Source organism: Panulirus ornatus, chromosome 29 (genome assembly GCF_036320965.1).
Source record: "Panulirus ornatus isolate Po-2019 chromosome 29, ASM3632096v1, whole genome shotgun sequence".
NCBI classification, from domain to species: domain Eukaryota; kingdom Metazoa; phylum Arthropoda; class Malacostraca; order Decapoda; family Palinuridae; genus Panulirus; species Panulirus ornatus.
In genome coordinates this window covers 25,463,547-25,490,278 of record NC_092252.1, presented here as the reverse complement: position 1 = coordinate 25,490,278, position 26,732 = coordinate 25,463,547, and the positions used below count along the sequence as shown (strand labels likewise).

Below are 26,732 nucleotides of genomic sequence, written 5' to 3'. Positions count from 1 at the left end.
TTCTCCATTCAAACTTACATCCCAATTAACTTTTCCCTCAACCTAACTTAACCTAATAACCTTATTCTCAGTCACATTTACTCTCAACTTTCTCCTTTCATGCACTTTTTGGAACTCAGTCACCAACCTCTGCTGTTTCTCACATGAATCAGCCACTAGAGCTGTATCATCAGCGAACAACAACTGACTCACTTCCCAAGTCCTCTCATCCACAACAGACTGCATACTCACCCCTTTCTCCAAAACACCTGCATTTGCTTCCCTAACCACCTCATCCATAAACAAATTAAACAACCATGGAGACATCACACACCCCTGCCGCAAACTGACATTCATTGGGAACCAATCACTCTCCTCTCTTCCTACTCGTACACATGCCTTGCATCCTTGGTAAAAACATTTCACTGCTTCTAACGATGTACCTCCCACACCATATACTCTTAAAACCTTCCCCAAAGCATCTCTATCAACCTTATCATATGCCTTCTCCAGATCCATAAATGCTACTTGCAAATCCATTTGTTTTTCTAAGTATTTCTCACATACATTCTTCAAAGCAAACACTTGATCCACACATCCTCTACCATTTTGGAAACTACACTGCTCCTCCCCAATCTGATGCTTTGTACATGCCCTCACCCTCTCAATCAATACCCTCCCATATAATTTCCCAGGAATACTCAACAAACTGATGCCCCTTTGCCTTTGTACATTGGCACTATGCATGCATTCTGCCAATCTTCAGGCACTTCACCATGATTCATACATACAGTGAATATCCTTACCACCCAATCAACAACACAGTCATCCCCTTTTTTAGTAAATTCCACTGGAATACCATTCAAACCTGCCTCCTTGCCAGATTTCATCTTTTGCAAAGCTTTCACTACCTCTTCACTCTTCACCAAACCATTTTCCCTGACCCTCTCACTTTGTACACCACCCCGTCCAAAATGCTATATCTGCAACTCTCTCATCAAACACATTTTACAAACCTTCAAAATACTCACTCCATCTCCTTCCTGCTCCATCACTATCTGTTATCACTTCTCCACTTGCACTCCTCACCGATGTTCCCACTTGTTCTCTTATCTTACATGTGTTATTTACCTCCTTCCAAAACATCTTTGTATTCTCCTTAGACTTTTATCATATTCTCACACCAACTCTCGTTTGCCCTCTTTTTTAACTCTTGCACCTTTCTCTTGACCTCTTGCCACTTTCTTTTATATATCTACCAGTCATATGCACTATCGTCCAGATGCCTCTCTTTTCCCTTTCACTAACAATTTTACTTCTTTACCCCATCACTCACTACCCTTTCTGATCTGCCCACCTCCCACCTTTCTCATACTACATGCATCTTTTGTGCAAGTCATCACTGCTTCCCTAAATACATCCCATTCCTCACTCACTCCCCTCACGTCATTTGCTCTCACCTTTTGCCATTCTACACTCAGTCTCTCCTTATACCTCCTCACACAAGTCTCCTTTCCAAGCTCACTTACTCTCACCACTCTCTTCTCCCCAGCATTCTCTCTTCTTTTTGAAAGCCTATACAAATCTTCACCTTCGCCTCCACAAGATAGTGATCAGACATCCCTCCAGTTGCACCTCTCAGCACATTAACATCCAAAAGTCTCTCTTTTACAAGCCTATCAATTAATACATAGTTCATTAATGCCCATTGACCATGTCTCCCACTCACATACATATACTTATGTATATCTCTCTTTTCAAACCAGATATTCCCAATCACCAGTCTTTTTTCAGCACACAAGTCCACAAGCTCTCCACCATTTCCATTTACATCACTGAACACCCCATGTACACCAATTATATCCTCAATTGTCACATTACTCACCTTCACATTTAAATCACCCATCACTATAACCCACTCTCGTGCATCAAAACTGCTTATACACTCACTCTACTGCTCTCAGAACATTTGCCTCTCATGATCTTTCTTCTCATGACCAGGTGCATAGGCACTAACAATCATCCATCTCTCTCTGTCCACTTTCAGTTTTGCCCATATCAATCTAGAATTTACATTCTTACTATCTATCACATACTCCCACAACTCCTGCTTCAGGAGTATTTCTACTCCTTCCATAGCTCTTGTCCTCTTACCAACCCCTGGCTTTACTCCCAAGACTTTCCCAAACCACTCTTCCCCTTTACTCTTGAGCTTCATTTCACTCTATCCACATATATTTTTAAAAGCCATGGTGACATTACACAGCCCTGCCTCACACCTGCATGTATACCTAAACTTTTGCTGTTCTCCATCCACTCTTACACTGCATTTGCTCCTCTACAGAAGGCTTTCACACCATACAACAGTTGTCTACCTACCCCATATATCCTTAAAACATCACATAAAGCATTCCACTCAGCTCTGTCACATAGTTTCTCCAGATCCATAAAAGCTGCATACAACTTACATTTCGATAAACACTTTTCACATTCGTCTTTACCGCAAAAATCTGACCCACACATTCCCTACCTTTCCTGAAACCTCCTTCCTCTTCTTTTCTTCTGCATCCAGTCACTTGTATTACTCTATCAGTCAACATTCTTGCTTACACTTGTCCTGGTATATTCAACAGGCTTATTCTCCTATAATTGGTACATACATACTTAGCACCTTTTCCTTTGAATAAAGGAACAATAATAGCTTTCACCTAGTCCTCTAGCACAACCTTCTGCTTCCATGCTAAATTACATGTAAGATGCATCCACTCTACCATACTTTCTCCTCCATACTTCAACGTTTCAGCCACAATCCCATCCACTCCAGGTGCCTTTCTTACCTTCAGTCTCATTATTGCCCTTCTTACCTCCCTTTTTGCTACAGACCCTTGCAATTGTATCCCCTTCCTTCCATCCATGATACTCATTCATGTAACACCTAATGCCTCCCCTTTTCCCACATTCATCAGTTCTTCAAAATACTCTCTCTGTCTTCCTTTCACTTGCGCCTTTTGATTCAGCAACTTCCTTTCCTTACTTTTCACAATAACATTTCCACTCTTACATTCAGTTCTTTCTTTTTTCACCTCCTTCCAGTATAGTTTCTATCCCAAAGTTTTCACTTAACTTTCTTCCAAAATCTTCATCTACTCTCTCTTTGCTTTCCTCTGTCAGCTTCTTAACACTCCACGTACATATTTTATATTCTTTCCTCTTCCTTTGCTGAACTTTCACTGATGCTTTCCTATCAAGCAATCTACCATACCTTTTACTTCTCTTCCACAGCATTTCTTATCTTTTCTCTCCATCATGCACTGCCCATTTATTCCTGTATCTCATGACATTGTATCCAACTACTAATTCTACAATCTTTAATAGTATCTTTCTAAACATCTTGAACACCTCATTCACACATGATTGCATTCCTACATTCACTGCACTTCTATCTAAGCTTTCAGTTACCTTCCTTTCATACTCCTTCATGCAGTTTTTGTGATTCATCTTCTCACCTGCCAACACTTATACCTCTACATTCTTCCTTGTAGCATACCTCCTCATTTCCTTGACCTACATCCCCACAAGAACTGCAAAATTGTCAGTCCCTGAAGAATCCTCTTACAACTCTAGCATCTTGCACAGCCTTTCTTAATCTCTCATCCACTGCCACATAGTCAATCAAGGCCTTTTGCTCCTCTCTTCCATCTTTCTTCTTCCATGTATATCTGTGGATCATCTTGTGCTGAAAAAAGGTGTTTGCAGGGCATATACAACTCTCAGCACAAATATAGATCTACACGATAGCTTCCATTCTTATTTGCTCCAGGCACTCCCCATTTACCAACTATCTCACCAATTTCATTGCAACCCACTTTTGCATTAATACCACTCAATATGACTACTTTTCTCTCATTCTCAAAGCCATTTATACAGTCATTCAAATTTCTCCAGAAAATCTCCTTTTCATCCTTACTTCATACACTCTTCATATTCACAGGTGCATAAACACATGCCCATGCATACCTCACAGTTCCAGTCTTTCCCTTCACCCACACTGCTATTGATCCATTCCTTCCATGCTCTCCTTTACCTCTCCTTCCTTGTCACCAAACTTACCTAAGATAGCTCCCAAATTCTTTTACTTTTTATAGTCTTTCTCCCCAAATATCTATAACACAGATTAGTACACTCTCTTCTCTCTCTCTCTCTCTCTCTCTCTCTCTCTCTCTTTCTCTCTCTCTCTCTCTCTCTCTCTCTCTCTCTCTCTCTCTCTCTCTCTCTCTCTCTCTCTCTCTATAAGGCTTTGCAAAATCTATGCTTTTACTCTGTTTCCTTTTCCCACACCATTTAATTACTTTTACTCGCATTTACTATCAGTTGCCTACACTTGCCCACATCTTAAAAAAACATGCAGCCTTCTGCAACTCCTTTTCACTTTAAGTAAGCAATACAGTTGCAAACAGGCTTGTCACTAGCCCCAAACCTTGCCACCACACTTGATTATAGCACTGCCTTTCCCTAGCTTAGCTTTCATCTCTCTTATTACTCCAGCTTTACCTGTCTGTCTATATCTCTGATGTCCTTTCCTTCTGGGAACCCCCATCTTTATGGTGGCCACAGCAAAAGGGCCACCACTTATCCTTGTCAGTAAATGCCATCTCCACATTCACTCCATCCATTTATATCTTTGAATGAGGGTGACATTTGTGTAGTGTCACCCATATGTATCCTGAAACTTTTGCTCTCCTCTCCATCCACTCTTATGCATACAGTTGCTTTGCAATAGAAGCTTGCAATAGAAGAATCACTCAATCCAGTAATTGTTCCCCTACCCCATACATCCTTAAGTCATCCCATAAGGCATCCACTCGATTCTGTCATACACTTTCTCCAGATCTATAAAAGCTGCATGCAGTGTCTTACCTTTTGCAAGATAATCCACAGTCATTCTCACCACAAAAATCTGATCCACTCATCCCATATCTTTTCTAAAACCCTCCTTTGCTCCTCAAGTTTGGTGAATTCAATCACGTCCATCAATCAGTCACTCAGCACACAATCTTGCATAAACTTTTTCTGGTATACTTAACAGACTTATTTTCTTATAATTGCTACATACATCCTTAGCACTTTTTCCATTGTATAAAGGGAAAATAGTAGCTTTCACCTAATCATCAGGAACAATCTTTTCCTTCCATGCTAAATTGCATATCAAATGCATCCTTTCACACTTTCTCCTCCATGCTTCAACATTTCAGCCTTAGTTCCATCCACCCCAGGTGGCTTTCCTACCTTAAATTTTATTATCATTTTTTTTATCCCTTCTTGCTATAGGCTGCTACACTTTTATCCTTTCCCTTCCATCCTCTATACCCATACATGTAACAACTGCTGCCTCATCTCTCAAATTCATCACTTTTTCAAAATGCTCTTTCCATCTTCATTTCACTTCGTTCTATTGATTCAACAACTCCTCTTCCTTACTTCTCACATTTACATTTCTACTCTTCCATCCACCTCTTCATTTTTCACCTCCTTCTAGTACAGTATCTTATAAGGTAAGCATTAAGTGTGTTAGTTTGCCAGATGATGGATGAGATTCTTGTAATAAAGGATGAATACCTTTACAAGAAATAAGGATGATGCTCATCTTTATTACTCTTATTTTATAACAGTTATGTGAATCATTTGTATGTTCTGTTCGCCATTGTTATAATACAGAGGCAGGTGTTGATTCTGATTCAGGAACATGATTGTCCACTGCAGTCAAATTTTATGTAGTATTCTTGTTTTCAGGTGAAAGAAGTTGGCATAAAGATTAGCAACTGTTCCTGCTTAGCCAGTGACATGAACAAGATCTTTGAGGTAAAACCTTTATTTCTGTATCTGATATTGCTAGGAATGATGCTGCTTTTAAGAGAGTAGTAGATTTTTCTTGCTATAATTCATGTACATTAACACTTCATAAGAATTCATAATGAGAAAAAATTATTGAACAAAAAGAATGTATCACATATTTCTGTGATAGTTTGAAGAAATTTGGTAGCAGTTATTTATTATTTTATCTCTTATAAGAAATATTTCACTACAGTTATGGAGTAATTATTAAGGTTTTAGTGACAGTGTTGATAATGGAGATATTAGTGTCCATTTGAATAATCATCCTAGTATCCCAGTTTGCAAAGTGTAAAAATATGAAGCTCTTATGTAAGTATGGATGTTTCTTTCTCTCTTTAGCACTCTGAGCATGTGTTGAAGATGCATGAGAGTAATTTTCAGAGGCTGTTTACACTTGCTACTCCCCATGTGAATTGAGAATGGCATTAATGATAGTAGGTTTCTACCCATCTATTAGTACGTTTTATGAAATTTTGCTAGAGTGGTAGGTGTAGCACATGGCACTCACTGCATGTCATGCTTGATGAACAAAAGTGTTTTTTTTCCACCACCACTCCTTTTGTATAAATGTCAATCTGAGAATCAGGGATTGACTCCAACCATAAGTTAGTTTAGTTTTATTTGTTTCTTTGTTTATTCCATGTGTGTATCTTATTTCTCTTGGTATTTTTTTAAGTAGTCTTTCTAACTCTTTTGCAGGACTCATGTTTTCTGTATGTTCCCAGGAATTATTCGTGAAAGGATAGTTCTAGATCGTCCCCACTGGGATGCTTTCCTTTTCAAAAGTTATTTTTCATGCCTTCTCTGTGCTCTCATGTGTTTATTATCATGGTATATATCTTTCACTTTAACTTTTGAGACTATAGAGTTCAAGTTCTTTCAGCCTCTTGTGGAAGATCACATGCTTCAGACCATCAGGTTTGCTTTGAAGTGTTTCAGTATTCTTTATAACTTGATTATTTTCATTTATATAACTGCTGAGCTTTCAGTACAGCAATATTTCGTTTGCTTTTTATCTATATGTAACAATTTTATTAAATTCTTTATCATATAGCTCATTATTTTGCTTGAAAGTACCATCTTAACAATGTGCTTTGAATTCAAGTTTTTCATTTAAAGTAACACCAAAGTTGTTGCCATTTTCTTTGTGAAGTGTTTTAGATATCTGGGAATGGATTTGGCAGCGGATGGAACCATGGAAGCGGAAGTGAATCATAGGGTGGGGGAGGGGCGAAAATTCTGGGAGCCTTGAAGAATGTGTGGAAGTCGAGAACATTATCTCAGAAAGCAAAAATGGGTATGTTTGAAGGAGTAGTGGTTCCAACAATGTTGTATGGTTGTGAGGCGTGGCCTATTGATAGAGTTGTGCGCAGGAGGGTGGATGTGCAGGAAATGAGATGTTTGTGGTGTGAGGTGGTTTGATCAAGTAAGTAATAATAGGGTAAGAGAGATGTGTGGTAATAAAAAGATTGTGGTTGAGAGAGCAGAAGAGGGTGTTTTGAAATGGTTTGGTCATATGGAGAGAATGAGTGAGGAAAGATTGACCAAGAGGATATATGTGTCAGAGGTGGAGGGAACGAGGAGAAGTGGGAAACCAAATTGGAGGTGGAAAGATGGAGTGAAAAAGATTTTGAGTAATCGGGGCCTGAAAATGCAGGGGGGTGAAAGGCGTGCAAGGAATAGAGTGAATTGGAACGATGTGGTATATCGGTGTCGACGTGCTGTCAATGGATTGAACCAGGGCATGTGAAGCGTCTGGGGTAAACCATGGGAAGTCGTGTGGGGCCTGGATGTGGAAAGGGAGCTATGGTTTCGGTGCATTTTTACATGACAGCTAGAGACTCAGTGTGAATGAATGTAGCCTTTGTTGTCTTCCTAGCGCTACTCCATACACATGAGGGTGGAGGGGGCTGTTATTTCATGTGTGGCAGGGTGGCGATTGGAATGAATAAAGGCAGACAGTATGAATTATGTACATGTGTATATATTGATATGTCTGTGTGTGTATATATATGTATACATTGAGATGTATAGGTATGTATATTTGCGTGTGTGGACGTGTATGTATATACATGTGTATGTGGGTGGGTTGGGCCATTCTTTCGTCTGTTTCCTTGCGCTACCTCGCTAACGCTGGAGACAGCGACAAAGGAAAATATAATGATATAATATAATATATATATTTTTTTTTTTTTTTTTTTGCTTTGTCGCTGTCTCCCGCGTTTGCGAGGTAGCGCAAGGAAACAGACGAAAGAAATGGCCCAACCCACCCCCATACACATGTATATACATACGTCCACACACGCATATATACATACCTACACAGCTTTCCATGGTTTACCCCAGACGCTTCACATGCCCTGATTCAATCCACTGACAGCACGTCAACCCCGGTATACCACATCGCTCCAATTCACTCTATTCCTTGCCCTCCTTTCACCCTCCTGCATGTTCAGGCCCCGATCACACAAAATCTTTTTCACTCCATCTTTCCACCTCCAATTTGGTCTCCCTCTTCTCCTCGTTCCCTCCACCTCCGACACATATAACCTCTTGGTCAATCTTTCCTCACTCATTCTCTCCATGTGCCCAAACCATTTCAAAACAGCCTCTTCTGCTCTCTCAACCACGCTCTTTTTTTTTCCATACATCTCTCTTACCCTTACGTTACTTACTCGATCAAACCACCTCACACCACACATTGTCCTCAAACATCTCATTTCCAGCACATCCATCCTCCTGCGCACAACTCTATCCATAGCCCACGCCTCGCAACCATTCAACATTGTTGGAACCACTATTCCTTCAATTATTATTTTTATTATACTTTGTCGCTGTCTCCCGCGTTTGCAAGGTAGCGCAAGGAAACAGACGAAAGAAATGGCCCAACCCCCCCCCATACACATGTATATACATACGTCCACACACGCAAATATACATACCTACACAGCTTTCCATGGTTTACCCCAGACGCTTCACATGCCTTGATTCAATCCACTGACAGCACGTCAACCCCGGTATACCACATCGCTCCAATTCACTCTATTCCTTGCCCTCCTTTCACCCTCCTGCATGTTCAGGCCCCGATCACACAAAATCTTTTTCACTCCATCTTTCCACCTCCAATTTGGTCTCCCTCTTCTCCTTGTTCCCTCCACCTCCGACACATATATCCTCTTGGTCAATCTTTCCTCACTCATCCTCTCCATGTGCCCAAACCACTTCAAAACACCCTCTTCTGCTCTCTCAACCACGCTCTTTTTATTTCCACACATCTCTCTTACCCTTACGTTACTCACTCGATCAAACCACCTCACACCACACATTGTCCTCAAACATCTCATTTCCAGCACATCCATCCTCCTGCGCACAACTCTATCCATAGCCCACGCCTCGCAACCATACAACATTGTTGGAACCACTATTCCTTCAAACATACCCATTTTTGCTTTCCGAGATATATATATATATATATATATATATATATATATATATATATATATATATATATATATATATATATATTTTTTTTTTTTTTTGCTTTGTCGCTGTCTCCCGCGTTTGCGAGGTAGCTCAAGGAAACAGACGAAAGAAATGGCCCAACCCACCCCCATACACATGTATATACATACGTCCACACACGCAAATGTACATACCTACACAGCTTTCCATGGATTACCCCAGACGCTTCACATGCCCTGATTCAATCCACTGACAGCACGTCAACCCCGGTATACCACATCGATCCAATTCACTCTATTCCTTGCCCTCCTTTTTACCCTCCTGCATGTTCAGGCCCCGATCACACAAAATCTTTTTCACTCCATCTTTCCACCTCCAATTTGGTCTCCCACTTCTCCTCGTTCCCTCCACCTCCGACACATATATCCTCTTGGTCAATCTTTCCTCACTCATTCTCTCCATGTGCCCAAACCATTTCAAAACACCCTCTTCTGCTCTCTCAACCACGCTCTTTTTATTTCCACACATCTCTCTTACCCTTACGTTACTTACTCGATCAAACCACCTCACACCACACATTGTCCTCAAACATCTCATTTCCAGCACATCCATCCTCCTGCGCACAACTCTATCCATAGCCCACGCCTCGCAACCATACAACATTGTTGGAACCACTATTCCTTCAAACATACCCATTTTTGCTTTACGAGATAATGTTCTCGACTTCCACACATTCTTCAAGGCTCCCAGGATTTTCGCCCCCTCCCCCACCCTATGATCCACTTCCACTTCCATGGTTCCATCCGCTGCCAGATCCACTCCCAGATATCTAAAACACTTTACTTCCTCCAGTTTTTCTCCATTCAAACTTACCTCCCAATTGACTTGACCCTCAACCCTACTGTACCTAATAACCTTGCTCTTATTCACATTTACTCTTAACTTTCTTCTTTCACACGCTTTACCAAACTCAGTCACCAGCTTCTGCAGTTTCTCACATGAATCAGCCACCAGCGCTGTATCATCAGCAAACAACAACTGACTCACTTCAGAAGCTCTCTCATCCCCAACAGACTTCATACTTGCCCCTCTTTCCAAAACTCTTGCATTTACCCCCCTAACAAACCCATCCATAAACAAATTAAACAACCATGGAGACATCACACACCCCTGCTGCAAACCTACATTCACTGAGAACCAATCACTCTCCTCTCTTCCTACACGTACACATGCCATACATCCTCAATAAAAACTTTTCACTGCTTCTAACAACTTGCCTCCCACACCATATATTCTTAATACCTTCCACAGAGCATCTCTATCAACTCTATCATATGCCTTGTCCAGATCCATAAATGCTACCTACAAATCTATTTGCTTTTCTAAGCATACATTCTTCAAAGCAAACACCTGATCCACACATCCTCTACCACTTCTGAAACCACACTGCTCTTCCCCAATCTGATGCTCTGTACATGCCTTCACCCTCTCAATCAATACCCTCCCATATAATTTACCAGGAATACTCAACAAACTTATACCTCTGTAATTTGAGCACTCACTCTTATCCCCTCTGCCTTTGTACAATGGCACTATGCACGCATTCCACCAATCCTCAGGCACGTCACCATGAGTCATACATACATTAAATAACCTTACCAACCAGTCAATAATACAGTCACCCCCTTTTTTAATAAATTCCACTGCAATACCATCCAAACCTGCTGCCTTGCCGGCTTTCATCTTATGCAAAGCTTTTACCACCTCTTCTCTGTTTACCAAATCATTTTCCCTAACCCTCTCACTTTGCACACCACCTCGACCAAGACACCCTATATCTGCCACTCTGTCATCAAACACATTCAACAAACCTTCAAAATACTCACTCCATCTCCTTCTCATATCACCACTACTTGTTATCACCTCCCCATTTGCGCCCTTCACTGAACTTCCCATTTGCTCCCTTGTCTTACGCACTTTATTTACCTCCTTCCAGAACATCTTTTTATTCTCCCTAAAATTTAATGATACTCTCTCACCCCAACTCTCGTTTGCCCTCTTTTTCACCTCTTGCACCTTTCTCTTGACCTCCTGTCTCTTTCTTTTACACATCTCCCACTCAATTGCATTTTTTCCCTGCAAAAATCGTCCAAATGCCTCTCTCTTCTCTTTCACTAATAATCTTACTTCTTCATCCCACCACTCACTACCCTTTCTAATCAACCCACCTCCCACTCTTCTCATGCCACAAGCATCTTTTGCGCAATCCATCACTGATTCCCTAAATACATCCCATTCCCCCCCCACTCCCCTTACTTCCATTGTTCTCACCTTTTTCCATTCTGTACTCAGTCTCTCCTGGTACTTCCTCACACAAGTCTCCTTCCCAAGCTCACTTACTCTCACCACCCTCTTCACCCCAACATTCACTCTTCTTTTCTGAAAACCCATACAAATCTTCACCTTAGCCTCCACAAGATAATGATCAGACATCCCTCCAGTTGCACCTCTCAGCACATTTACATCCAAAAGTATACATATATATATATATACATACATACACAAACATGTACATATATACACATGTACCTAATTCATACTTGCTGCCTTTATTCATCCCCGTCACCACCATGCTACACATGAAATGACAACCCCCTCCCCCCGCACGTGTGCGAGGTAGTACTAAGAAAGGACAACAGACGTCACATTCGTTCACACTCAGTCTCTAGCTGTAATGTTTAATGCACCGAAACCACAGCTGCCTTTCCACATCCAGGCCCCACAAAACTTTCCATGGTTTACCCCAGACGCTTCGCATGCCCTGTTCAATCCATTGACAGCACGTCGACCCCAGCATACCACATCAGTCCAATTCACTCTATTCCTTGCATGCCTTTCACCCTCCCGCATGTTCAGGCCCCGATCACTCAAAATCTTTTTCACTCTATCCTTCCACCTCCAATTTGTCTCCCACTCTCCTTGTTCCCTCCACCTCTGACGCATATATCCTCTTTGTCAATCTTTCCTCACTCATTCTCTCCATGTGACCAAACCATTTCAATACACCCTCTTCTACTCTCTCAACCACACTCTCTTTATTACCACACCTCTCTCTTACCCTTTCATTACTTACTTGATCAAACCACCTCACACCACATATTGTCCTCAGACATCTCATTTCTAATGCCTCCACCCACCTCCGCACAACCCTATCTATAACCCACGCCTCGCAACCATATAACATTGTTGGAAACACTGTTCCTTCAAACATGCCCATTTTTGTTTTCCGAAATAGTGTTCTCGAGTTGGGTTGTGCTATGAGCACAAGACTCACTTTACTATTGAGTTACTCATTAGATTACCGAACACTCAACCAACCAGTAAGATGAAAGTGTAAGCATATGTAAAGGAACTGTTAGAACAAGGGGTGATGCTGCATCTATTGTAGTGGTGAGTAAAAGGATGGAACATTAAGGCTGTGTGTAAATTACAGAGGTTAAATTAGGAGATGGTAAAAATGCCTCTCCATTGCCATGAATTTAGGACACATTAGATGCTTCAGCTAGGTCACAGTACTTTTCATCATTTGATCTGGTAGCAAGGTATCACTGATAAACGTGTGGGCTGAGGATCATCCCAAAATAGCGTTTGTAACACTGTTTGAATAGACCAGTATGTGTGGTGCCCCAGGGTGTTGACTTATAGTCCAGCTACTTGTAAGAGGTTAATGGAATGTGTGTGTTTAAAGATCACATTTTTATTATATTGTTAGTTTACCTTTATGATATATTGGTTTTTGCCTATGATATGGATGAGCACTTGGAGAGGATGGAGACTGTCTGTATTGATATTGTTACAGAAATATGACGATATCAAAATCTACTTAGTGTCATATTCTAAAACCTCAGGTCAAATACCGTGGATTTTTCATCTCTAAAGAATGTATCATTACCAACACAGATGAGATTCAGATTATCCAGGAGTGACCTACAGAGGTCTGTTGTAAGTTTTGTCAAGATGGCTGCTCCGCTACATGCTTTGATGGGTGGGAAAAGGATGTTACAATATACTGGGATACAGCTGAGACAAAAGCTTTGATGGGTGGGAAGAGAATGTTAAAGTATGCTGGGATACAGCTAAGGCAACAGCTTTAATGGTTGGGAAGAGGATGTTACAATATGCTAGGATACAGCTGAGGTAACAGTTTTTGAGCAATTGAAGGAGAAACTCCTATAGGCGTCTGTGTTTTAGGTCACCCATCATATTAAACAGTTAATTGTGGAAACATATGCATGTTTATAGGGATTGTTTGCTCTTTTGTCTCAGGAACATAATGGAAAATTAGACTTGATGGCATATGCGAGTAGGGGATTAAGGAAATCATCATGCAGTACAAATAATCATATTTCCAGAAAGTTGGAATTGTTAGCACTGAAGTAGGCATTGATGGAGCAATTTAAGAATGATTCAGTCAGGTGGCAGTTTGGGGTACTAACTGACAACAAACCCTTGACCTATCTTAAGGTGGCAAAGTTCGGAGTGGTAGAGAGTAGGTGGCTGGGCAACCTGAAGCATTTGACTTTGTGGTGAAGTGTTGACCTGGTAAAAAGATTGTCAATATGAATGGGTTGTCTTGGAGGCCGCATCAGGTGGAAGTAAATGGTGGTGAAGAGGTATACAGGATGTAGGAGAGGGCATAAGGTGGTTAGATGGGGGACATATGACAGTTATGATGGTAAGGGAAAAGTTAAGTTTGGAGCAGATGAGTAATTAACAACCACCTTGTCCACTGGTGGGTAGATTATGGCTGCAAATGACTGAGTGGTTAAGAAGGAAGAAGTCGCAGGTTCAATAGCAATCAGAGGAATTTAGGAACTTGTGGAGAATAGGGAATTCACTACCTATGAGGAAGGGTGTGATTTATTAGAGAGAATTTCAACATGGCAGATGAAAGTGGCCACCAGTAATTACCATTGGATAAATAGGAGGAAGGGAAATTCTGAGAGCAGCACATGAACACTGGGGGCATCAAGGAATGATAAGGACTACCACCCTATTATTTGGATTTTTTTTTTTTTTGGCTTAGGTTATATGTGGCATGTAGCCCAGTGCAAGAGTTGTTATATGGGTAAAGAGGAGGTAATGTGAGCCAAGACCAGAATGGGGAGAGTAGATGCTAGTAAGCAGTAGCAAGTGGTGGCCATGGACTAAATGTTGCTAGACCTAGCATGGGATGGCAAGGAGAATTTGTTAATTTTGACTTATGTGCTTAGTAAGTTTACAATAGCATTCCCAACTATGAATAAGAAAGCTACTCTCATTACAAAAGTTTTGATGGAGGAAGTTTTTCAATAGTTTGGCATTCCTGAGAGATGGCATTGTGACCAAGAATAGAACTTGGAGGAGCAGTTGGTGCATTGTGAATATCATCAGGTCGACAAGTTCAGGACTACTCCATATCACAAGTATCACAATAGTATCTGTGAGAGATTTAAACGTACATTGCAAGGGATGTTGGCCATTCTTAGTATGGAGCAACAGGAAGAGTGGCTCAGTTATTTTTCTTGTCTTACAGCAATTTGTAATAGTACTTTCCATCCAAGGATGGGGGTTTTCACCACTGTAGACAGATTCAGCCTAGGGCCCAGTGAGACTGATAACAGTGACTATCATTAGATCAGAGGTTAGGAGACACAGCAGAATGCATGGAGGGTAGTTAAACAGAAATTATGTTCATATCATGAGAGAAATCAGAGAAAATTGTAAGACCAGGGCAAGATGGTGCCATACCCTTGCAGGTAGGACAGTGAATGCTTCTTAGGTTGGAATGAAGTCCAACCTAAGTATGCCATTGAGCTATGGTTTGGGTGGTGTTGGAGCTACTAGATGAAGTTAGCAGAGTATACAAGGTTAAGGTCTAGGTAAAGTGCTTGATCACAGTAATTTGTGCCCATAGGTTGGACTTTATCCCTGGGGATGGGGGAGAAAGAATACTTCCCATGCATTCCTCACGTGTCGTAGAAGGCGACGAGAAGGGACGGGAGCGGGGGGCCAGAAATCCTCCCCTCCTTGTATTTTAACTTTCTAAAATGGGAAACAGAAGAAGGAGTCACGTGGGGAGTGCTCATCCTCCTCGAAGGCTCAGATAGGGGTGTCTAAATATGTGTGGATGTAACCAAGATGTGAAAAAAGGACAGATAGGTAGTATGTTTGAGGAAAAGAACCTGGATGTTTTGGCTCTGAGTGAAACGAAGCTAAAGGGTAAAGAGGAAGAGTGGTTTGGGAATGTCTTGGGAGTAAAGTCAGGGGTTAGTGAGAGGACAAGAGCAAGGGAAGGAGTAGCACTACTCCTGAAACAGGAGTTGTGGGAGTATGTGATAGAATGTAAGAAAGTAAATTCTAGATTAATATGGGTAAAACTGAAAGTTGATGGAGAGAGATGGGTGATTATTGGTGCATATGCACCTGGGCATGAGAAGAAAGATCATGAGAGGCAAGTGTTTTGGGAGCAGCTGAATGAGTGTGTTAGTGGTTTTGATGCACAAGACCGGGTTATAGTGATGGGTGATTTGAATGCAAAGGTGAGTAATGTGGTAGTTGAGGGAATAATTGGTATACATGGGGTGTTCAGTGTTGTAAATGGAAATGGTGAAGAGCTTGTAGATTTATGTGCTGAAAAAGGACTAGTGATTGGGAATACCTGGTTTAAAAAGCGAGATATACATAAGTATACGGATGTTAGTAGGAGAGATGGCCAGAGAGCGTTATTGGATTACGTGTTAATTGACAGGCGCGCGAAAGAAAGACTTTTGGATGTTAATGTGCTGAGAAGTGCAACTGGAGGGATGTCTGATCATTATCTTGTGGAGGTGAAGGTGAAGATTTGTAGGGGTTTTCAGAAAAGAAGAGAGAATGTTAGGGTGAAGAGGGTGGTGAGAGTAAGGGAGCTTGGGAAGGAGACTTGTGTGAGGAAGTACCAGGAGAGACTGAGTACAGAATGGAAAAAGGTGAGAACAAAGGAGGTAAGGGGAGTGGGGGAGGAATGGGATGTATTTAGGGAAGCAGTGATGGCTTGCGCAAAAGATGCTTGTGGCATGAGAAGAGTGGGAGGTGGGTTGATTAGAAAGGGTAGTGAGTGGTGGGATGAAGAAGTAAGATTACTAGTGAAAGAGAAGAGAGAGGCGTTTGGACGATTTTTGCATGGAAAAAATGCAAATGAGTGGGAGATGTATAAAAGAAAGAGGCAAGAGGTCAAGAGAAAGGTGCAGAGGTGAAAAAGAGGGCAAATGAGAGTTGGGGTGAGAGAGTATCATTAAATTTTAGGGAGAATAAAAAGATGTTTTGGAAGGAGGTAAATAAAGTGCGTAAGACAAGTGAGCAAATGGGAATTTCAGTGAAAGGGGCTAATGGGGAGGTGATAACAAGTAGTGGTGATGTGAGAAGGAGATGGAGTGAGTATTTTGAAGGTTTGTTGAATGTGTTTGATGATAGAGTGGCAGATATAGGGTGTTTTGATCAAGGTGTTGTGCAAAGTGAGAGGGTTAGGGAAAATGATTTGGTAAACAGAGAAGAGGTAGTAAAAGCTTTGCGGAAGAGGAAAGCTGGCAAGGCGGCAGGTTTGGATGGTATTGCAGTGGAATTTATTAAAAAAGGGGGTGACTGTATTGTTGACTGGTTGGTAAGGTTATTCAATGTATGTATGATTCATGGTGAGGTGCCTGAGCATTGGCAGAATGCTTGCATAGTGCCATTGTACAAAGGCAAAGGGGATAAGAGTGAATGCTCAAATTACAGAGGTATAAGTATGTTGAGTATTCCTGGTAAATTATATGGGAGGGTATTGATTGAGAGGACGAAGGCATGTACAGAGCATCAGATTGGGGAAGAGCAGTGTGGTTTCAGAAGTGGTAGAGGATGTGTGGATCAGGTGTTTGCTTTGAAGAATTGTATGTGAGAAATACTTAGAAAAGCAAATGGATTTGTATGTAGCATTTATGGATCTGGAGAAGGCATATGATAGAGTTGATAGAGATGCTCTGTGGAAGGTACTAAGAGTATATGGTGTGGGAGGCAAGTTGTTAGAAGCAGTGAAAAGTTTTTATCGAGGATGTAAGGCATGTGTAGGTGTAGGAAGAGAGGAAAGTGATTGGTTCTCAGTGAATGCAGGTTTGCGGCAGGGGTGTGTGATGTCTCCATGGTTGTTTAATTTGTTTATGGATGGGGTTGTTAGGGAGGTGAATGCAAGAGTTTTGGAAAGAGGGGCAAGTATGCAGTCTGTTGGGGATGAGAGAGCTTGGGAAGTGAGTCAATTGTTGTTCGCTGATGATACAGCGCTGGTGGCTGATTCATGTGAGAAACTGCAGAAGCTGGTGACTGAGTTTGATAAAGTGTGTGAAAGAAGAAAGTTAAGAGTAAATGTGAATAAGAGCAAGGTTATTAGGTACAGTAGGGTTGAGGGTCAAGTCGATTGGGAGGTAAGTTTGAATGGAGAAAAACTGGCGGAAGAAAGTGTTTTAGATATCTGGGAGTGGGTCTGGCAGCGGATAGAACCGTGGAAGCGGAAGTGAATCATAGGGTGGGGGAGGGGGTGAAAGTCCTGGGAGCCTTGAAGAATGTTTGGAAGTCGAGAACGTTATCTCGGAAAGCAAAAATGGGTATGTTTGAAGGAATAGTGGTTCCAACAATGTTGTATGGTTGCGAGGCGTGGGCTATGGATAGAGTTGTGCAGAGGAGGGTGGATGTGCTGGAAATGAGATGTTTGAGGACAGTATGTCGTGTGAGGTGGTTTGATTGAGTAAGTAATGTAAGGGTAAGAGAGATGTGTGGAAATAAAAAGAGCGTGGTTGAGAGAACAGAAGGTGTTTTGAAATGGTTTGGGCATATGGAGAGAATGAGTGAGGAAAGATTGACCAAGAGGATATATGTGACGGAGGTGGAGGGAAGGAGAAGTGGGAGACCAAATTGGAGGTAGAAAGATGGAGTGAAAAAGATTTTGAGTGATCGGGGCCTGAACATGCAGTAGGGTGAAAGGCGGGCAAGGAATAGAGTGAATTGGATCGGTGTGGTATACCGGGGTCAACTTACTGTCAATGGATTGAATCAGGGTATATGAAGCGTCTGGGGTAAACCATGGAAAGTTGTGTGGGTCCTGGATGTGGAAAGGGAGCTGTGGTTTCAGGCATTATTACATGACAGCTAGAGACTGAGTGTGAACGAATGAGGCCTTTGTTGTCTTTTCCTAGCGCTACCTCGCACACATGAGGGGGAGGGGGATGTTATTCCATGTGTGGTGAGGTGGCGATGGGAATAAATAAAGGCAGACAGTATGAATTATGTACCTGGGTATATATGTATATGTCTGTGTGTGTATATATATGTGTACATTGAGATGTATAGGTATGTATATTTGCGTGTGTGGACGTGTATGTATATAGATGTGTATGGGGGTGGGTTGGGCCATTTCTTTCATCTGTTTCTTTGTGCTACCTCGCAAATGCGGGAGACAGCGACAAAGCAAAATAATAATAAAAAAAAATAGGTTGGACTGGAAGGATGTGGTTTGATAGATCAAGGGATTAGGCGAAGAAAGAGACTGGTGTACAGAATGTAGCAGAGGAAGAGAAATCTGTGGTGGTGCCAGACATGGATGAGGTTCTGAGAAGGTTTGGGGTCTTAAGGAAAGATTAGTTTAATACAGGAAAAGGGGAAAATGGAGGTGACATGGAAAGTGAGTGGATAAGGTTTTAACTCCTCCAGTGGTGTTTAGAGATGGGAATGAAATACAGCAATTAGAGTGGAATGTAGAGGCTCCTGAATTTGTGCTGAAGAGAATAGAGGATAGCAACTTGAGGGAAGATGAAGGTTCTGGTAGAGCAGTTACTGTGGGAGAGTTTTTTGAGAAAGGGAATGTGGAACTGGCTCCTCCCAGATGCTCCCAGATAATTGACAATAGGGTTACCAGCAGGGTGTTAGAGTGTATGGCATATGGTGAGAGTGTGTGAGAATGTGTGTGGGGGTCCACCACAGAGTTTTAGGGAGTAAGAATAATTGAGGTGGGTTTAGGAGAATTTTAATTTGGTGAATGGGATGTAGTTCTGGGATGTACCTGGGTAGGCAGAATTATTGGCAACCAGACATAGACAAACCACATGGTGCACTGTTCTAAGGATCATTGTTGTAAGATAAGCATATATGTGTTTATATCATGGCTAGAGGGTGAATGTTATATGCAAACAAGTGTTGAACATTGTTTTATCAGTTGGGAGTATAGGCAGTAAGGTTGTTCTGTCAGTTTTGTCAAGAATCAGATGGCAGGAACTGATTTGTTGCAGTGATGATAAGGTATTAATGGTGCAAGGAAGATTAGCACCCTTCAGGGCTGCCCCAAAGCTCACTAGAGTGAGTGATGCCCAGTTGTCCCTGCTCTTTTAGCATGGAAGGTACTCATTTATGGTGTGAGGTTAAGCGCCTCAGAAACAAGTGAAAACTGGCAAGCCAAACAGCATCTTGGATCAACAGAAGGATATCCGGTGCCTGGAGGGAATAATGATTATCAAATGGATTTGCCCAGAGGATGATGATCATATCTGTGATAGTGATAGTGAGATAGAATTGGAAGTGACATGGTCTCCACATTTCTTTGTTGTGATTGGTAAAACATATAACTTGAGTTTTGTTGTGGGAGCTGTTGTAGATTGCCAGATTGCCATTCTTATGCTTTGACAGAAGAAATAACCTCACAGTTATGGCCACAGTGAACTTAAAGTTGGTTGGTTGTGGTTTATATTCTTTTGTTGTAAAAAGGTGTGAGAGTAATGTGTAGCCATAAACATATGAAATGTAGTGAATGTACAAAGTAAAAATTCTGTAAATGTATAATGAACATTGTAGTATAACTTGTTTCATTATTAATCCATGGCAGAAATTTAGTTGCATAAGTCGTTTTTCATCTTAATGATATGGGGTAAGCTCCAGCAATCTGCTCTTAAAGGTGGTGGCTATCCCCTATCATTACACTAGGAACTAACATGTAGGTTGGTACTCACTAGGAAGTCACATATAGGTAGATACTCATTTGTCTGCCAATTTGTCAGGCTAGCTACTTTGTGGTCTGTATGTCAAAGAATTCCTTGCTCGTAAAACAATGTAATTGACTTTGAATTATGGTGAATAAACATATTATTAATAGATTTTCAAAAAATATTATCTGATGCTCCCCAGGTTTACTGGCGGCTGGGCAAGAAGGGAGCTGAAATACCACCAACTTGGCCACGCAATCTCCAGACAGACTTTGGTATTGAAAACCAAATGCCTCTATCCCTTAGTGGAACCATGGTCAACACTTACCTGTCTGTGAGTTGAAATCAACAATATTGTATTTTACTGAGTTTTTATATGTATCCCTGGGGACTGGCTAGAAAGAATACTTCCCACGTTTTCCCCGCTTGTCGAAGAAGGCAACTAAAGTGGGCAGGAGCAGGGGGCTGGAAACCCTCCCCTTTGTGTATTTCGATTTCTGAAGGTGGAAGCAGGAGTCAAGTGGGGAGTGCTCATCCTCCTCGAAGGTTCAGATTGGGGTGTCTGAATGTGTGTGGATGTAACCAAGATGAGAAGATGGGAGAGATAGGTATTATGTTTGAAGCAAGAAACTGGATGTTCTGGCTCTGAGTGAAACGAGGCTCAAACGTAAGGGAGGAATGGTTTGGAAAAGTTTTGTGAGTAAAGTCAGTGGCTGGTGAGAGGATGAGCTAAGGAAGGAGTAGCACTACTCCTGAAGCAGGAGTTGTGGGACTGTGCGATAGAGTTTATGAAAATATATTCTAGATAGATGTGAAAAAACTGAAAGCGGATGGAGAGAGATGGGTGGTTATTGGTGCTTATGCACTTGGTCATGAGAAGAAAGATCATGAGAGGCAAGTGTTTTGGGGGCAGCTGAGTTAGTGTGTTAGCAGCTCTGATGCACGAGACTGGGAATTAGTGATGGTTGATTTAAATGCGAAGGTGAGTAATGTGACAGTTGAGGGTATAGTTGGTGTACATTGGGTATTCATTGTTGTGAATAGAAATAGTGAAGAGCTTGTGGATTTATGTGCTGAAAAAAAGACTGGTGATTGGGAATACCTAGTTTAAAAAGAGATATATATATAAGTATACTTATGTGAGTAGGAGAGATGGTCAAAGGACATTATAAGAATACATGTTAATAAACAAGTAGTGTTGATGTGAGAAGGAGATGGAGTGAGTATTTTGAAGGTTTGTTGAATGTGTTTGATGATAGAGCGGCAGATATAGGGTGTTTTGGCCGAGGTGGTGTGCAAAGTGAGAGGGTTAGGGAGAATGATTCGGTAAACAGAGAAGAGGTAGTAAAAGCTTTGTGGAAGATGAAAGCCGGCAAGGCAGCGTGTTTGGATGGTATTGCAGTGGAATGTATGAAAAAAGGGGGTGACGGTATTGTTGACTGGTTGGTAAGGTTATTTAATGTATGTATGACTCATGGTGAGGTGCCTGAGGATTGGTGGAATGCTTGCATAGTGCCATTGTACAAAGGCAAAGGGGATAAAAGTGAGTGCTCAAATTACAGAGGTAGAAGTTTGTTGAGTATTGCTGGGAAATTATATGGGAGGGTATTGATTGAGAGGGTGAAGGCATGTACAGAGCATCAGATTGGGGAAGAACAGTGTGGTTTCAGAAGTGGTAGAATATGTGTGGATCAGGTGCTTGCTTTGAAGAATGTATGTGAGAAATACTTAGAAAAGCAAATGGATTTGTATGTAGCATTTATGGATCTGGAGAAGGCATATGATGGAGCTGATAGAGATGCTCTGTGGAAGGTATTAAGAATATATGGTGTGGGGGGCAAGTTGTTAGAAGCAGTGAAAAGTTTTTATCGAGGATGTAAGGCTTGTGTACGCGTAGGAAGAGAGGAAAGTGATTGGTTCTCAGCGAATGTCAGTTTGTGGCACGGGTGTGATGTCTCCATGGTTGTTTGATTTGTTTATAGATGGGGTTGTTAGGGAGGTGAATGCAAGAGTTTTGGAAAGAGGGGCAAGTATGCAGTCTGTTGTGGATGAGAGAGCTTGGGAAGTGAGTCAGTTGTTGTTCGCTGATGATACAGCGCTGGTCCTGATTCATGTGAGAAACTGCTGAAGCTGGTGACTGAGTTTTGTGAAGTGTGTGAAAGAAGAAAGCTGAGAGTGAATGTGAATAAGAGTAAGGTTATTAGGTACAGTAGGGTTGAGGGACAAGTCAATTGGTAGGTAGGTTTGAATGGAGAAAAACTGGAGGAAGTGATGTGTTTTAGATATCTGGGAGTGGATCTGGCAGCGGATGGAACCATGGAAGCGGAAGTGAATCATAGGGTGGGGGAGGGGGCCGAAAGTTCTGGGAGCGTTGAAGAATGTGTGGAAGTCGAGAACATTATCTTGGAAAGCAAAAATGGGTATGCTTGAAGGAATAGTGGTTCCAACAATGTTATATGGTTGCGAGGTGTGGGCTACAGATAGAGTTGTGTGGAGGAGGCTGGATGTGCTGGAAATGAGATATTTGAGGACAATATGTGGTGTGAGGTGGTGTGATCGAGTAAGTAATGTAAGGGTAAGAGAGATGTGTGGTAATAAAAAGATTGTGGTTGAGAGAACAGAAGAAGGTGTTTTGAAATGGTTTTGTTGCATGGAGAGAATGAGCGAGGAAAGATTAGATATAAGTGTCAGAGGATATATGTGTCAGAGGTGGAGGGAACAAGGAGAAGTGGGAGACCAAATAGGAGGTGGAAAGATGGAGTGAAAAAGATTTTGAGCAATCGGTGCCTGAACATGCAGGAGGGTGAAAGGCGTGGAAGGAATAGAGTGAATTGGTACGATGTGGTATACCGGGGTCGATGTGCTGTCAGTGGATTGAACCAGGGCATGTGAAGCGTCTGGGGTAAACCATGGAAAGTTCTGTGGGGCCTAGATGTGGAAAGGGAGCTGTGGTTTCAGTGCATTATACATGACAGCTAGAGACTGAGTGTGAACGAATGTGGCCTTTGTTGTCTTTTCCTAGTGCTACCTTGCGCACATGTGGGGGAGGGGGTTGTTATTTCATGTGTGGCGGGGTGGTGATGGGAATGAATAAAGGCAGACAGTATGAATTATATACATGTGTATATTTGTATATGTCTGTGTGTATCCATATGTATACGTTGAGATGTATAGGTATGTATATTTGCGTGTGTGGACGTGTATGTATATACATGTGTATGTGGGTGGGTTGGGCCATTCTTTTGTCTGTTTCCTTGCGCTACCTCACTAGCGCGGGAGACAGCAACAAAGCAAATAGATTGATAGAAAGATGTTAATTGTTAGGCAAGTAAAACAGACTTTTGGATGTTAATGTGCTGAGAGGGGCAGCTGGTGGGATGTCTGATCATTATCTTGTAGAGGTGAAGGTGAAGATGTGTAGAGGTTTTCAAAAATAAGAGAAAATGTTGGGAGAAGAGAGTGGTGAGAGTAAGTGTGTTTTCAAAAAAGAAGAGAGAATGCTGGTTAGTATCCTTGGAAAGGAGACTTGTGTGAGGAAGTACCATGAGAGATTGAGTGTAGAATGGCAAAAAGTGAGAGCAAATGACGTGAGGGGAGTGGATGAGGAATGGAATGTATTTACTGAAGCAGTGATGGCTTGTGCAAAAGATGCATATGGCATGAGAAAGGTGGGAGGTGGACAGATTAGAAAGGGTGAGATGAAGAAGTAAATTTGTCATTGAAAGAGAAAAGAGAGGTGTTTGGACAATACTTACGAGGAAGAAATGCAAATGATTGGGAGATGTATAAAAGAATGCAGCAGGATGTCAAGAGGAAGGTGCAGGGGTTGAAAAAGAGGGCAAATGAGAGTTAGGGTGAGAGAGTATGATTAAGCTTTAGGGAGAATAAAAAGATGATTTGGAAGGAGGTAAATAATGTGTGTAAGACAAGAGAACAAATGGGTACATCGGTGAAGTGGGCACCAGAGAAAGTGATAGCAGGTAATGATAAAGGGAGAAGGAGATGGAGTGAATATGTTGAAGGACTGTTGAATGTGTTTGATGGTAGAATGGCAGCTGTGGGGTGTTTTGGTCGGGTGTGCTGTGTGAAGTGTGAGGGTCAGGGAGAATGGTTTGGTTTGAGAGAAGAGGTAGTGAAAGCTTTGCGGAAGAAGAAATCCGACAAGGTGGCTGATTTGGATGGAATTGCAGTAGAATTTATTAAGAAAGGAGGTGACTTTGTGGTTGATTGGTTTGTAAGGATATTAAATGTATGTACGGACCATGGTGAGGTGCCTGAGGATTGGCGGAATGCATGCATAGTGCCATTGTACAAAGGCAAAGGGGATAAAGGTGAGTGTTCAAATTACAAAGGCATAAGTCTGCTGAGTATTCCTGGTAAATTATATGGGAGGGTATTGATTGAGAGGTTGAAGGCATGTACAGAGCATCAGATTGGGGAAGAGCATTGTGGTTTCAGAAATGGTAGAGGATATGTGGATCAGGTGTTTGCTTTGAAGAATGTATGTGAGAAATACTTACAAAAAGAGATGGATTTGTATGTAGCATTTATGGATCTGGAGAAGGCATATGAAGGGGTTGATAGAGATGCTTTGTGGAAGGTCTTAAGAGTATATGGTGTGGAAGGTAAGTTGCTAGAAGTAGTGAAACATTTTTACCAAGGATGTAAGGCATATGTACAAGTAGGAAGAGAAGAGAATGATTGGTTCTCAGTGAAGGTCAGTCTGCAGCAGGGGAGCGTTATGTTCCCATGGCTGTTTAATTTGTTTATGGATGGCATGGTTAGGGAGGTAAAAGCAAGAGTTTTGGAGAGATGTGCAAGTATCCAGTCTGCTTGGGATGAGAGGGCCTCAGAAGTGAGTCAGTTGTTGTTTGCCGATGATACAGCACTTGTGGCTGATTCAAGTGAGAAACTACTGAAGTTGGTAACTGAGTTTAGAAAAGTGTGAAAGGAGAAAGTGAGAGTAAATGTGAATATGAGCAAGGTTATTAGGTTCAGCAGGGTGAAGGGACAAGTTGATTGGGATGTAAATTTGAAAGGAGAAAAATTGGAGAGAGTGAAGTGTTTTAGACTCTTGGAGTACACTTAGCAGCAGATGGAACCATGGAAGCTTAAGTGAGTCAGAGGATGGGGGAGGGGGCAAAGGTTTTGGAAGTGATGAAGAATGTGTGGAAAGAGGGAATGTTATCTTGGAGAGCAAAAATGAGTATGTTTAAAGGAAGAGTAGTTCCAACAATGTTGTATGGTTGTGAGACATGGACTCCGCAGTCCATAGGGATGTATGGAGGAGGGTGGATGTGTGGGAAATGCAATGTTTGAGGACAATATGTGGTTTAATCGAGTAAGTAATGAAAGGATAAGAGAAATGTGTGGAAATAAAGTGAATGTGGTTGAGAGAGCAGAAGAAGGTGTGTTGAAATGTTTTGGACATATGGAGAGAATGAGTGAAGAAAGGTTGACAAAGAGGATATGTGTCAGAGGTGGAGGGAATAAGGAGAAGCGGGATATCAAATTGGAGGTGGAAGGATGGATTGAAAAAGATTTTGAGTGATCAAACCACATCACACCGCATATTGTCCTCAAACATTTCATGTCCAACACATCCACCCTCCTCTATACAACCCTATCTATAGCCCATGTCTCTCAACTATATAACACTGTTGGAAGTACTATTCCTTCAAACATTTCCATTTTTGCTCTCTGAAATAACGATCTCTCCTTCCACACATTCTTCATTACTCCCAGAACCTTCTTCCCCTCCCCCACCCTATGACTCATTTCTGCTTCCATGGTTCCACTCACTGCTAAGTCCACTCTCAGATATCTAAAACACTTCACTTCCTCCAGTTTTTTTGCATTCAAACTTACATCCCAGTTAACTTGTCCCTCACCCCTACTGAATGCTTTTGTTCACATTTTCTCTCAACTTTCTCCTTCCATACACTTTTCCAAACTATCACTAACTTCTGCTGTTTCTTGATTGAATCAGCCACAAGGGCTGTACCATCACCAAACAGCAACTGACTCACTTCCCAGGCCCCCCTCATCCCCACCAGACTGCATACTTGCCCTCTCTCCATAACTCTTGAATTCACCTTCATAACCACCCCATCCATAAACAAATCAAACAGCCATGGGGACATCACAAACCCCTGCCACAGACCAACATTCATTAGAAACCAATCACTCTCCTCTCTTCCTACTTGTACACATGCCTTACATCCTTGGTAAAAACTTTTCACTGCTTCTTGCGACTTACCTCCCACACCATATACTCTTAAGACCTTCCACAAAGCATTTCCATCATCTCTATCACATGCCTTCTCCAGATCCATAAATGCTACATACAAATCCATCTGTTTTTCTAAGTATTTCTCACAT

General features: G+C 41.7%; 1 protein-coding gene across 1 annotated transcript in view; it reads left to right on the top strand.

The window, feature by feature from the left end:
* LOC139758197 (5'-3' exonuclease PLD3-like) overlaps positions 1–26,732 on the top strand; it is a 207,917-nt gene that overhangs the window by 21,636 nt on the left and 159,549 nt on the right. The window contains exons 3-4 of the mRNA XM_071679437.1: positions 5,770–5,838; positions 20,554–20,685. Of these exons, the coding sequence (XP_071535538.1) occupies positions 5,770–5,838; positions 20,554–20,685 (201 nt within the window). The remainder of the gene's footprint in view (positions 1–5,769; positions 5,839–20,553; positions 20,686–26,732) is intronic.